Here is a 15,217-nt window from a genome sequence, read left to right on the forward strand (position 1 = left end):
ACTGTGCAGTTAAGGCTGCGAACCCGTTCTCACATTACTGTCAGACGTATCAACTGTAACAGCTCAAAACAAAATTAACACACATTGGTGGTTTAATCGAAATAGTAAAAAGGGTTTAACGTAGTGTAATCCACCAGGATGCACGCGTTAGGTCTGCAGTCCATCGTTTATCAAGTCGCACAATGTTAAAAAGCAAGTGAGTTGGTTTAGTGTCTTACTGAATTAAACGCAACTGAAATAAAATCAAATTGATTGTTGTTTCCAGAATGAGATTTTCACTCTGCAGCGGAGTGTGCGCTGATATGAAACTTCCTCGCAGATTAAAACTGTATGCCCGACCGAGACTCGAACTCGGGACCTTTGCCTTCCGCGGGCAAGTGCTCTACCATCTGAGCTACCGAAGCACGACTCACGCCCGGTACGCTTTACTTCTGCCAGTATCTCGTCTCCTACCTTCCAAACTTTACAGAAGCTCTCCAGCCGAAGCCGCGGACTGGGTGTACACCATGGGGGTGTTCACGAATGAACCTCCAGTATAGGTGGTAAAGGAAAGTACTAGTTCGGAGAGAAGAGAGGGCACACAAACTGAATTGTGAACCCTGACCTGGGCCGCCGACGCGGGAGTTGAACTGCCGTCGGCGAGAAAAGGAGACGGTAATTCGGATGCGCAGGAGAACTACGATCGTGTGCAACGTAACTGGAGAGCAATTGCTGCAATGGAGGGACTCCAGCTTACACCAGGAGGCCTGATCACCGCACTCTTCCTAAAAGCTTCTGTCGCTAGCCCAACGCTGCAATGGTGCACTGGGTCGAGTAAATGCAACGCTGAGGTTGCCGCCAAGCCAGACTCCCATAGTCAAGGCGGGATTGAACAAGTCCTCTGTTATAACATTCTGTATACACTGCGGAACTGGACTAGATTTGTATTTTTCATTTTTGGGTGCAAAGGGTAGCGGCTTTACATTCTACCTCCCCCCCCCCCCCCCTTAAACCATTTTCATCCAGAAGTTACTGCCCCTCAGATTGTTTCGGCTCCTCAGCGGTTCAGTCCTCAGCGACCAGTACCTAAAGGAAACTGAGATCTCTCACAGATCTGCTACGAGCGTAACCCTCTTCGCCATTGCAATCAACGGTATCGTGACTGCCATTGGATCCAGCAGCAGCAGCGTAGAACGATCTCCACCCTAGTTGGTGTTGCTCAGGCAGCGGAGGGCTTTGAGGTGCTGCCAGCACTTCCGCTTAAGCTGACGGAGCTGAGGAAGTCAAGTGAATCGGGCATCTAAAACCAGTCCTAAGAATCGGTATGTTTCCACTGCAATAAGTGGATAGCCTTTAAGGTAATGTTCTGATTCCGTATGAATGGTACGACGCCGACAGAGGTGTGTAACACACGACTCTGAAGCCGAACACTTGAAACCGTGGGCTAGAGCTTCACGTTGCTTAATTCTTTTACTATTCCGGAGGAACGTTGGCTGACTTCGTTGCCAAACGATGCTGCGTAAGTTAGAAAAGCGTAATAGTTTGGAAAGTTTCTAATATCAGGCTTCACATATTTGCTTTCCCTTGTTACTTGAAAGTTGTAAACACGTTTTGATAGTTACTAACTAAACCATTTGTGGGGAAAAGTACACAAAGTCACTAGTAACATCAGTTCACACTTGCTATTCAATGGGCTTTAAACTCTTACTCGCATAAAAATAACACGTATTTGGAAAGAATATTGACCGAAAGAGTTTTTTTTTGGATGTAATCATTCACAGTGCCAATCTAGCCACATTTCTAACAAAGGAAAATAGTCTATTAAGAACTCATTTTCCAACCGGATGCGTCCTCTGGTGATTATTTAGTAACACAATCACTAAATCCAAAGCTAAAACCGCTAAATACGTTTAAAATAAATTATAGGTGTACATAAACCACAGCTCACCGATAGACAGGGCCACACCGAAATCCAAAACCTCTCGGTACAATTGTCGTAAAGTAGGTGGGAGGAATTTTCGGTAACAGGTCTCAGAAGCTGAATGGGATATTTCGATAAAGAACAGGAAATGACACTACCGAAACGTACCAACTACACCGATCGATATGAACGATACAGAATAGGGCCCCATGCCGGTCCGTTCGTCAATATCCTCTCGTTTCAACATATCTTCCCTCCGCGTTGTTTGTTGCGGTCGCGCACTGTCATTCATAGATATGAAATGAGGGCCGAATGCGCATGGGGAAGAAGTACAATGTGAAAATATTAATGGACTGTCACACCACGCACAAAGATTTAGAGATCAGTATCCCCATGCAACATTATACATCCACACCGCACCTCACTTCTATGGATGACAATGCACTATCGCCTCGAACAGTACAGGGGGAGCAGCTCTTGGAACCTGAGGATATTCAGTTAATGGAGTGGCCTGTACCTTCCCCCGACTTCAATCTCTTACAGTGCCTTTCGGATGCGTCGGAGAGACTAATTGCATCACGTCCACATGCACCATCTACCATCAAGCAGTTGTCAAGCGCACTTGTGGGGGGAATGGAGTGCCGTACCACGAGAACTCGTTACCTACCTCGTGGCCAGCACGCAAGAACGTTGCAGAACATGCAGTGCCGTCCGGGGTGATCACACGCCCTATTAAGGATCACTCACGCCTTTTGAACCACCATAAATCGTGGTGACTTTAGTGTCATTATCGTTGAATGGAAGTGCCCTTCCTGTTCGTTCCATTGCGTATTTCGTTCAGTTACATGCTGTCATATACTGCAACGATTCTTTGGAAGCATTGTCCAAATATTCGTCGATTTACGTTTACTTGCAGTCAACGAAAACCATCATAACCACCAGGAGAGAGGTGTGCTGACCACACGCCCCTCGTATCCGCATCCTCAACTAAGGATGACACGGCGGTCGGATGGTCCCGATGGGCCACTTGTGGCCTGAAGATGGAGTGCCTGCTATGTTTACTTGGCAGTGATAAATGAGGAAGTTTGTTTCTTCATTAAGTTTTGTTCCCCAGTGTAGCTGACCTTGCCAGTTGAGTTGTATCAACTCCCATTTGTTGATAGGTTAGTTGGTTTAAGGGGGGGGGGAGGTAGAGTGTAAAGCCGCTACCCTTTGCACCCAAAAATGAAAAATACAAATGTAGTCCTCACAATCCGATACAAGCCCGGCGCCCAAAATCCATATTTCATAAAAAGAAAAAAGTCCCTTTGTACTAACATCGCATGACTAGTAGCAAGTAAACTGAAAAGAAAGTAATATAAAAATATTGGTAACATAGTAACTTAATGTTTTGAAAAGAATAAAAAAGAAATAAAATCCCTTAGTTTCAAGGTAAAATAGACCGCAAGGTGGTAGACTTTTACATCACGGAAAATAACAAGTGACCTCAAAGAGTACTTGTGAGTACTCTGAGGGAACTCCGAAATACAGAAGCTAAAGTTTTACATTTTTGATGTGCTTCTGGGGCTTGCCTTGTGTCGTAATTGAACTTGTGCTCTCGTACGTAATATTGATAGGTGATACGAGATGGTTCGTTACATTCTGGAGATTTGCGATCTGCTAGAAATGGTTAATAACTAAAAGAGGTAAATCAGTAACTTTAAAATATCTTTGAAGTAATTCAGGCTAGGAAACTAACCGAATATGTCTTAATTTGATTATTATCAACGAAAGACTTAACTTGGACCCAATTTGACAGACAATAGTTCAACTGATAGGAAATGATTGATAGTGTAAACTGTGAGGAATATACCTAAACTGCGTGAAAGTAAATAGGGTGATCTGGATCTTTCTGTAAACTCTTTGGCTGAATTTACGTAACTAATTATATCCATCTGAAAGAAAGGATACGTCTTTAAGACAACGATAGGATGTGCAAAGACTAGAAAACCAACAAAGTGAACGTGCAATGTGAAATTTCTTTCACCCCATTTAATATTACGTGCCCATGAACCATTTTATCTGTGCCTCAACACAGATTATCAACGGAGCGCAGCATTCATAGATACTCTTTAGCGCTCTAGAAAGTTATCGTACTGATTCTGACTACTTAGCCCACGCAGATTGCAAACTTTCACAGATGAACTCTAGATGTATATAGACTATAATCATGATTAGGGCAATAATCTCAATTCGTATGCATTTACGTGCAACTAGGCTCATACAAGTCGGGGAGCAAATATTAATCAGAGCAAGCCAGCACAACTAACACGCACACGGCGTAAATACAGTGGAGCGAGACAGTTCTGTTACTTTCCTAGCAAACATTCTACCGCGAACTAGCCGGAACCTGAGCATCACTCATTTACAATGAATCAATATAAAAGGGGAAGTTACAAGAGGAAGGGACCAAACTACTTGGTCATCGATCCCCTTTAGTGGATAGATTCTGCTCCGTTGTTACGTAATACTGCACACTAGCAGAAATTTAATACATATATTCCTGCATGATGTGCCTGAGCATGAACCTTATGGCTTTCAAAACGACTGCCGTTGGTGGAATGAAATACAGCTGTTCGGAGATAAGGAAAAACGATAGTTATTTTACGTTCAGGTAAGTTTGGAAGCTAGCATAGTAGTCTGTTCCGACGATATAGAAATAAAAAATGCACCAGCATGATTTTATGAGAACTAGACTTCGCAGCAGGACAGTAATTTATTGTGAAGGAAAAGGCATCTTGAAAAGTTTTTAGGACGCCATCTATTACATTATTAGCGTGTCAGAATGAGGGGGAGGGGACCGAGATTTCAGTTAAACAGTACCTTGCTGTCGTACACCAAATCTGTGCTCAGCTTCATTGCTATCTGACAGTCCGATTGACGCTAAGGATATGGTAGGAAATGCCTCCGTTCGCGCTGAGAGATGGACACCCACGGGTAAAAGGGGTTACTCCGGCAGGGAATGTAAATCCCGCTTTGGTGAGGAGGGGGAGGGTTGTGTAACTGTTTAGTCTCGTTGAAAGACTGAACTCTTTCAGGATCGAACGACACACCTAACTACAAAACATACCTCAATAGTGTTAAGAAGACTAGAATTTTCCATTTGGAAATCTAGTAATATACATTTATCCATATACGCAGTAATGTACCTCACTCTACTGTCATCGTGATTAAAATGATCTGTTAAAGGAACTCAAGCAGTTTTCAATTTTACGTCCTGGCGCAATAATTACTTTCTAGCTGAGCATGGTTTAGCACAAATAGGTAGAACATAAGTCGTCTTGTTTCTTTACCTCTGTATTAAGGAAACTTCGTAAGCTGTCGGTGATACAATGAGTGACATGCGAGAAAACTACCGAGTTTCTTTGTATCAGACCGTATAACAGTATCAAATGTAGATTGGAAGTTATTGATAATATCCCTTTTCTATGAGTAACAAAGACAACATACTCTTAACTACAGTGTTACACCTGAGCTGGAGAACGCTGGAGATCTGCACAAGGTGGAAAGGCATTTGACATTCAGCTTAAGTACTTTTTAATGTCTAATGCCGCATGCCATTGACGAATCAGTGTTCAACCTGTACGCCAATATGTAATGTATGTACTCTTGTGTTTCAGCTATGTGTTAGATTTCTTTCTTTGGCAACACTTTTCTGTACCCAGTATCCAATGTGTTTTATATAGTTGGTATTATTTTAATGAATTCTTCGTCGAAGAAAGCGGTCCGTATTTCTAGCTGTAGTGGTGGTTGACACTTCGAAATGAGATCAAAAGTTAGCTCACAGAATCTCACTCATAGTTAATGATTAATTTTATATAGATATTTACAGTGCAAAATATTCACAAACCGAACGGACGTTTCTCCTTTCGTCGGACACACAAGTTGATCGACTTCTGCATCCTGTACACGTTTAGAAGACACGAAGTAGTGTCCGCTAAATAGTCGTTACGAACACTGTCAACTTCAACGGGTCTGAAGGTAAAATAATGATTAGAGCAGGTATTACCCAGTGTTCCAAGTGAACAGCGACAAAGTAGCATTTATCCCTCTGGCATTCTCCGTAACGCCTTGGGAAAATACCAGAACGTCATCGACTTTTTCTTTGAAGACACTTAAGCTGACATTTGATTAAGCTAATGTACCAAAAACTCACCAGGCCTCCTGAGAAAGCTTCACGGATGTGCCTCAACGTGAAACGCACTTGGAGCAATGAGTAGGAACTGTATCTTAACGGTTTCTAGAGCTGTGCACTTGTTTCCATTCTCAGTATCATAATCTTAACTGTTAAAACACTTATGGTACACCCAAAATCAATGTTAAATTCGCGACTTTAATGTTCTATAATCCTCCTGATATATACATCTCACTGATACTGGAAGAGGGGCGGGGGAGCACGCTCAGTTTTCGAGACGGACTGCGGAAAGGAGGTGGAGACATGCATGGACCATGGATGTGCATGTTTATGGGCCTGGAGATAGTTTTCCGATCAGACAATACGGAGTGCAGGAGGGTACACCACAAAATTTTAGTCTGACTCGCCAGCGGGCGTCCATTGCGTGCGTTGTGATGCAGCGTGAAACTTTTATATTTGTTTTAAGTTAACCTGTGCAAATAGTCTGTAATCGGAAGCACATTGTACAATAGGGAACAACCAAATGAGACAGTGCATTTGTTAAAGATACACATTCGAGAGAATGGCATCCGATTTAGGTTTCCTAGATCATTTTTTGCAAATATTGGGATGTTTCAGTATGCAAGGCCACTCCGATCACCTGTATTATTGTATTATAAATCCCATCTCATGAGATGATCCCTGGATGAATCAATAAATAAAACTAAAACCAAAGACCAACCGCCTGAATTATCAGAACTACAGGCAATTCGTTGCATGAGAAAACAGCTGCTGGTCAGTATCTTAAAGGCAGAAAGCTGTAATGTCAGGTCGTTTCGAAGATTAACGCTTCATCCATCCCCAGTCACCGAGTAAGGTAGTGTTTCACACATGTCAAATAGTGAAGTGCCGATCATTACCTTTGATGGTTAAGGAAAATGACAGGAAAAGTATTTTAAACGCTTAACTTCCGGACTTCCAATTTAAAGGAAAACTAATTGTTCTGCGGAATATTTCTAGAACTGACAGTCGTCTTCATCTGATGATGCAGGCATGTTCGCTATTGATGATCAGATTTATCATTTGAAATTACGGAGGATTACGTAATACCTGAAATATCACGAGCTGCAGAGTTCATGCATGAATTTCATGCTCTACTTCCCTCAAACTTCTCACTTGTTAACAGCTCACATTTATATTGAAGCATACAATATGTGATTAACAGGAGGAACGTAAATAGCTACTGCCTTTTCTCTCTTATACACTGCACCAATCTCCGTAAAATTCAATGATAAAGTCTTCCTCTATATGTAAGAATTTCAGTGCCAAATGCTTTCAGAAAAGCCTTTACGACCTAGCAAGTACTCCGTCTTAGACTTCCTCCAAGTTGCTAGCGTGAGTTAGAGAATAGTAACTATTGAAACAAAATAGTATTTTATCCATCCTCAGCAACTGCAGTCATAATGAAACATTAAGCAAACAGTTTCATAAAAAATTTAGTTTTTTTATCAGTTTCGGACACCTAGGCTGTTCTTCAGGAGGTTATAACTATCCCATTATTTGCGACTGTCAATAATAAAGTGCATATAGCATTTTGCTGTATGCAGCTAATTGTTGACACTGGCAAACAATGCGATAGGTATAATCTTATGAAAAAGAGCACTAAGTGGACCGAACCGATACAGAAATTTTTGTGCAACTAGTTGCTTATTATTTCATTATATTATCAAAACGCCAAGAAGCTCAGAAATAATGAATTACAATAACAAAATAAAAAGGGGTAACGTAGGAATAGGTCTAATAGTGAATAAGGAAATATAAATGCCACCAAGCTAAGAACAGCATAGCTAAAGCATTATCGTAACCAGGATAGACGTGAAGTCAATAGCCATCAAGAGGTCGGAGTTTATACGCCAACTACAGTAGCTCCGCAGATGAGAGACTGATTTAATGTATAAGAAGATGTACGAAATTATTCGGTAAAGAGACTAACATTTAATTGTGACGGACGACTGTAATTCGATATTTGGGGATGGAAGATAAGGAAAATTACTATGAGTGAAAAGGGAAGTAGTCTGGTAGAATTCTGCACAGAGTGTGATTTAGTAATTTGTTTCAGAATCATTTTAGTTTCATGTTCCATGGATCATTTGATTAATTGTAATTATGTTAAACGAGTGATTTTACGTCTGTATTATGCGGTCGTCTGTAAAATGTGTGCCGATGGCTCAGCGGTAAAATACCAGGCTTCAGATACTTGGGCATGGGTTTAATGCCTGGTTACTCCTAGGCTTTTGGTATGTCACTTCTTTCACTTCAGGCAGTGTTTGTTAAACTGAAAAAATATCAACTTGCATCGTGGTTCTGAGGCCACGATAAACTGTACGTTCTATTACTGGCTGAATAAGTCAGTTCGAAGGTCAGAGGGAGGTAACGGTGTATCACCAACAGAACTTCCGCCTAAATCAAACGCAGAAGCGTACGGATCAATCTCGAGAATGATTAACTGTTCATGCAAATATGGCTACATGCTGATAATTTACAAGTGTTTATTTTTTATTTCTACTTTTTAAACAGCGATGTATATCAGTAATTCCAACCCACCACCCCTTTATACGTTATAAAAATAGAAATTCTTCGGAACAGAGTCATCAAGAGAAAACTCCTTGTTTTCAGACTGAACTTTGCTGTCTGAATACTTAACTGGGTAAATGAAAAAATTGTAACAATTGGGTTAAAGTCAATTTAGTGTGTTATAATGAATGCCATTTTTTCTTAAGGTATTCTAATTATGCACATCACTTTTTAACTGTAGTGGGTTATTTACAACCGACTTCATGAGGGTATGTACATACAGTGAATGAGTAGTTACGAAAAGTTGTATATGTCGATCGCAACTACAGGTTTCAGATTATATAAGATTTCGAAACCAGATTTCAATCTGCGAAACATTTTCAGGGGGCCGATCTGGACTGAATATTCAGTATGATCTGTAGCTAAAAGCTGAAGAAGTTTTAGCAACGTAGCAAATTGAGGTAAGACGTGGATGAACTGAAAGAACCAGGGGATGATAGTTTCAAAGCTAGTGTTTGGCAACTATTGCCTGAAATTGAAATAAATATAATCGAATGAGTATAGATGAAACAGCTCAAGGACCAAGTCGACAAAGAGAAAGCCCAATAGAAATCCTTTGATAACACACGGGATAATTAACTGATGAAAGTACAAACGTGCAGGAACTGAAGCGACTATAATATATATATATATATATATATATATATATAATGGCAGGAGGTGCAAAATAGCTAAGCAGGAATGGCTATACGACAAATTCATGGCTATAGAAGAGAGTTGAATGATAGATACTGCCTACTGGAATTTTAGAGAGACCTTTGGAGGAAAGAGAAGCAGCTGTATGAATGTAAAGTCCATATGGCAAACCTGTAGCAAGCAAAAGGACAGCTATAAGGAACACACAGAGCTATACAAAGGAAATGTAGGCACTGAATGGGAAACGGAAGTAGACGAGATATATTGCAAGAAGAATTTTGCAGGGTAATGAAATATTTCCCACAGAATTACTGAGTTCCTTGGGAAAACCATGAAAAGCTATTCCACCCACTATGAGAGGCGAAACAGCATCGGACTTCAACTAAACTGAAGTAATTCGAAAGAAGGCTTCTCCGGTACATGCATTACTTATATGTCGAATACTGCGACAGTTTAATGACTGCTCGGTAATCTGAACCTACGCTTCTCACGAACAACACTATGGCACCACATATTGGTAGCTTCGAGTAGTTTTTTTCCGCGTGGTATTTCATTGAAATTCCACAACCTTTTATCGTGACACCATACAAGTTACATACCCAACAGAAAAAAGGGTAACATCCATTTACGAAACTACTATATTCGGACTGCTATACCGATTTACCAGTAACGCATCAAACTTCGAGAAGTTAACACTGCACTCATGTCATGATTTTAGCAGACTATAACTTGACATAAGTAAGTAGAGACATGTATAGTTACGGTGGACGGCTAAGTTAACGAACGAGTAACTCGAATTTTTCTTCTTGCCGCCACGGTTAACATCGACAGCTAGCAGTCAGGTCAATAACAGCAACAAATGCTGTTATACCTCTTCAGCGAGTGTAAACAAAGTTACAGATGCAGCCAAAATTACGACACCCAGCGGCAATGCCGTTGTGCCAACTACTTATCCCAGATAAACAATGGAGTGATCTCGTTAGTTCGTAGCTAGTAGAGATGTGAATACGTAGTAATACGTACATGCGATAAATCTACGTTTAAGTTAACACAAAAAGACAACGTTACTATGAATAGCGACAATTTTGAAACCAGGCCTCATTAAACCCTACGAAGGAAATTTAGTGAGGACTGTACTGTCTACCACCGATTAAGAAGTGGATAATAAAGTTTCTGAAAGGCACTACTTCAGCACACAGTTTATAAGTTAGGAAAATGTTAGTATTGAAACGACGAAATAATATCAAAATACTAAATGTCACTAATCCTCGCGGGCTCCTGCAATTTTAATGAATTTGAAGCACATATAACAATTATTGCGGAAAATTACAAGCTACATCTTAAACTTTTACGTCATTACCGTCGTGTAAAGATACAAACATTTACGTGACCGCATGATTTGGGTATACATGTTCATAATTTTCAACATGCGATTGCGAAAAGGCCAGAAATTCAGATTTTGTGCAGTGAAATGGAGAAGTCAGCAATTAGACACAGAAACATACTCTTAAATATGAGGCGATTGAACTGCGTACCTCCAATGAGACAAATTACCTGGTAATTATCTGCAGTTATATGACAATCTGCCAGGAAGTTTCATATATATAATTCGGACATAATTTGTACTATTTATATAGCTAGAATTGAGAAATATATTAACTATGAAGCGAACATACCTTATGATGATGACGGGCAAGAATGCGTTGGAGAAAATAAATGCGGAGTAGTAAGCTGTGAGCGCCGAGGTGCCGAGACCGCCCTCCGCATTGACAGAGCTCTGCAGGTTATTGGCACCCTTCATCGCTATGTAATGGACCATAAATGCCAAGCCCAGCGCCGCCATGTTCTTCACCATCCACATCTTCAAGTTGAGTGGCTCCCTATCTCCACCATTGTCCTGTCTGTCAGACTTCCGCGGAGGGCTGTCGTCAGGTACCTCGACGAAACGTTTGATAGGGCCGTCGATCGAGAACACGAGGACAGGGGCCGCCGGGAGAGAGACGCTACGTAACGAAAGTTTGTCCAAGCGCTCTTCGGCGGCACGGATGGTTTCCGGGGTCAGGTCTTCGCCCGATTCTGCCGCCACCTCGTTCGACGGCCCGTGCACGGAGGTCGCCACCCCCAGCTCTTCGTTGCCCGGATCCGCAGCGGTTGCCTGGAGCAACACTTCGGTCCTGATGCCCTCCGGTGCGCCGCACGCCGCCAGTGTCACAGACTCCATGGCAGTGGCTGTTCAGAGATCTGTCGAATCAGCTAGTCTGTGGGGAATGACTGTCGTGACGGGGGCGTTTGGTGGGTACCTAACACTGTCGTCTCGATCACTGTGTCACGAACATGTCGGCTGAATGCTGCAGAGACAGCGTCGTCTGCCGTGGAGGCCCGCAGGAGCGCGCGTCCTCGACAGATCAGCACGCGTCCGCCACTACCGCTACAATGGCCCACCGGTGTCGCCGCCGACTACCATGAAGGCTTCCCGCCGGGCCCGCTCGGAGCTGCCATTGGCGGAGCACTTCGTGACGGCGACAGAGGGCGGCTCTTGACCACCGTGACGTCACGTCGCGCAGGGGCTGCCCCCGGTACCACTACCCAGGTGGTACGCTTTCGAAAACAACAGCCGGCTGTTAGCTACACATTAACACACGTGACGAGCGCTTGGTGTACGCGTGCTTGACCGTCTGGTAGCATAATTTCGCTCAAGAATTAGCGTTTTCCAAGTAGCTTGACGCTGGAGTCATTTTCATTCCTGCAAGCGTACCAAAGGTGTAACCGGTGGAGAAACGACATATAGGTCTACTAAAAAAAAAAAAAATCTTACTGGGCAAATGTTTGAGCGGAGCGAGAAAAAGACTTCCTAGAAATTAATCAATGGATTTTTGTCCGAATTTTCATAGCCGGAAGAAATGGACAAATAGTATATCAAATTAACCATCGTAGGGGCCTACTTTTGCAGAAAAAGCTTTAATTCTTCGAAAGTATTCAGGGTAATAAAGAAAAAAATATTAGTGATCTGAAGGATAATGTTTGAATTTTTATAGCCAAACGAAGATTGGATAATGGAGAAATGAGTTATTAAACTGACCACCTCAAGGTCTAGCTTTGTAAAAAACAAAAAAGGTAATTTGGAAAGAAATTTTCACTCTACAGCGGAGTGTGCGCTGATATGAAACTTCCTGGCAGATTGAAACTGTGTGCCGGACCGAGACTCAAATTCGGGACCTTTGCCTTTCGCGGGCAAGTGCTCTACCACCTGAGCTACCGAAGCACGACTCACGCCCGGTACTCACAGCTTTACTTCTGCCAGTCGTGAGTCGTGCTTCGGTAGCTCAGTTGGTAGAGCACTTGCCCGCGAAAGGCAAAGGTCCCGAGTTCGAGTCTCGGTCGGGCACACAGTTTTAATCTGCCAGGAAGTTTCATATCAGCGCACACTCCGCTGCAGAGTGAAAATCTCATTCTGGAAACATCTCCCAGACTGTGGCTAAGCCATGTCTCCGCAATATTCTTTCTTCCAGGACTGCTAGTTCTGCAAGGTTCGCAGGAGAGCTTCTGTGAAGTTTGGGAGGTAGGACACGAGGTACTGGTGGAATTAAAACTGTGAGGACGGGGCGTGTGTCGTGCTTGGGTAGCTCAGTCGGTAGAGCACTTGCCCGTGAAAGGCAAAGGTCCCTAGTTCGAGTCTCGGTCCGGCACACAGTTTTAATCTGCCAGGAAGTTTCAAAAAAGGTAATTGTTTGAAAGTAATAAGGGTAATTAACAAAAACTTGCTTAGCGATTTGAGGAACAACTGAAATAGCTCACAAACAGCTGCTGCTAGCTATGTAAATGAAGTGTCAAAAAATATTAAATCACAGTATAACTTGAGACACAGGAGCTTTTTCTTCGTGATCGAGGCCGCGCGGCATTAGCCGAGCGGTTTGGGCCGCTGCAGTCATGTACTGTGCGGCTGGTCCCGGCGGAGGTTCGAGTCCTCCCTCGGGCATGGGTGTGTGTGTTTGTCTTTAGGATAATTTAGGTTAAGTAGTGTGTAAGCTTAGGTACTGATGACCTTAGCAGTTAAGTCCCATAAGATTTCACACACATTTGAACAGTTTTGGTGCTCGAAATCATGTACAGTAAATGAGTTGGCCAATGAGAATTTGAAGTTCAATGTTTAACGCAAACTCTTATAATCAGAGTGCCGGCTGATGTTTGGAGGAATTCCGCTCAGTTGTGTCCTTACGTCACTACCGCATGAGCATGTAAGTTGCTGTATAAGATTTCCACCATCATTTAAAGGGCCAGCGAGTGTTTCTATAATGTGTTTTATTTCTTTCTTTTATGCAAATCCTTTCACGACACAACGGCGTTCTTTTTGACAAGTTTCTTTTTAATTTCTTGTAGTGGTCACTGTAGACGCAAATTGGTTCCACTATTACCTGCGTGTATTCTTGTCCTAGCCTATAGAAGCTCCTAACTCACCCGTCAATTGTTCTACCGGTGCGGTGGTTCTGCGCCACATAGATCAGAAAGTTAAGGTTTAATGATGGTCTGTTTGCTGTCTTGTGTCTCCGCCGCTCAGTTCGGTAGAAGCACGCAGTTTGGAGGGGGAAGGGCGGGAGGGGGAGTGCAGGAAGTGAGTTTACATAGAGAAATATTGATAACAATTTGTAAAGATTTTAATATTTGTCAACGTTGTTACTGGATTCATCTGGCTGCACTTTTCACATAAATATGAAAAAGGAAATGCAACCAGTACGCTTTCCTTGTCCCGAACATCTGCAAACACTTTCACTTGCTGCTTCCTTGTGCAGCTACGCACAGGATCAATCACAGCCTCGAAAGATGGTCTTGTCAGCTCTCGACTCGCTACTGATGTTGACAAGTCATTGTTAAACATATAAATTCTTACAGAACCAACGATAAGAGGAACAAGATGTCGAATGTATTAATTAATGCACGTACAAAGAGATAAAATACGTGATTCAACTCTCTCATATTATAGATGTGTGCAGGTAGTGTATGTGAAATATTCATAACCCTTTACAGCACGCGAGAACTGCAGCATTACTATTCGCCTTCCTCGTGGTGTTACAGCTTCTCTACTAGTGCGTACTGATTTCAGTCGACGTTGTCGCAAGTAATAAGAGATCCAACTGTGTTTCTGTATCCAACCTGAAATAATTATGCCAATTGTGTGGGTTAACTTGAGACTACTTTTATCTTTACATTAACAATTCTTTATCTCACATGTCTCGTTTCCTTCCTTTTTTTCCACTATCACAAAGACAAAGGCGGCCGAAACAAACAAAATCGTCCACATATTCTAAAGCACAAACTGGTGCTTGTGCAAGTGTAACGGGATTTTCGTTTACTAACGGAAAACATTTGATAATGCGTGAGTGTCAAGCTCGAGGTTACCTTCACGCTGAGCAGTGACACAAACACAAAATCTGTTCAAAATAAGATCGGCAACAGTTACGTTAACACGGAAAGAAAGCTCAGTGCCGAGGGACTTGTATTTTCCCCGATACCTTCCAGGAAAATTTCGTCCTTGGTCTATATCGCTGTAACGCTCACCATGTTTTCATCCTCAGCTTTTACTCGGCAATGGGTGGAAGTTTCGAGACGCAGAGCATGCTGCTCTATCCTGTGCAAGCTTATTCATCTCCCAGTACCTACCGCAACCTACATCCTTCTGAATCTGCTTAGTGTATTCATCTCTTGGTCTCCCTCTACGATTTTTACCCTCCACGCTACCCTCCAATACTAAATTGGTGATCCCTTGATGCCTCAGAACATGTCCTACCAACCGATCCCTTCTTCTAGTCAAGTTGTGCCACAAACTTCTCTTCTCCCCAATTCTATTCAATACTTCCACATTAGTTTTGTGATCTACCCATCTAAACTTCAGCATTCTT

At 42.3% G+C, this 15,217-nt stretch overlaps 1 protein-coding gene across 1 annotated transcript in view; it reads right to left on the reverse strand.

Annotated features, from left to right (window-relative positions):
* The window catches only part of LOC126354717 (UNC93-like protein), a 74,406-nt gene extending 62,599 nt beyond the window's left edge, over positions 1-11,807 (reverse strand). The window contains exon 1 of the mRNA XM_050004567.1: positions 11,000-11,807. Coding sequence (XP_049860524.1) covers positions 11,000-11,544 — 545 coding nt within the window. The 5' untranslated portion in view covers positions 11,545-11,807. The remainder of the gene's footprint in view (positions 1-10,999) is intronic.
* Between the last annotated feature and the right edge of the window lie 3,410 nt (positions 11,808-15,217).

This window comes from Schistocerca gregaria, chromosome 3, assembly GCF_023897955.1.
Source record: "Schistocerca gregaria isolate iqSchGreg1 chromosome 3, iqSchGreg1.2, whole genome shotgun sequence".
Lineage (NCBI taxonomy): Eukaryota > Metazoa > Arthropoda > Insecta > Orthoptera > Acrididae > Schistocerca > Schistocerca gregaria.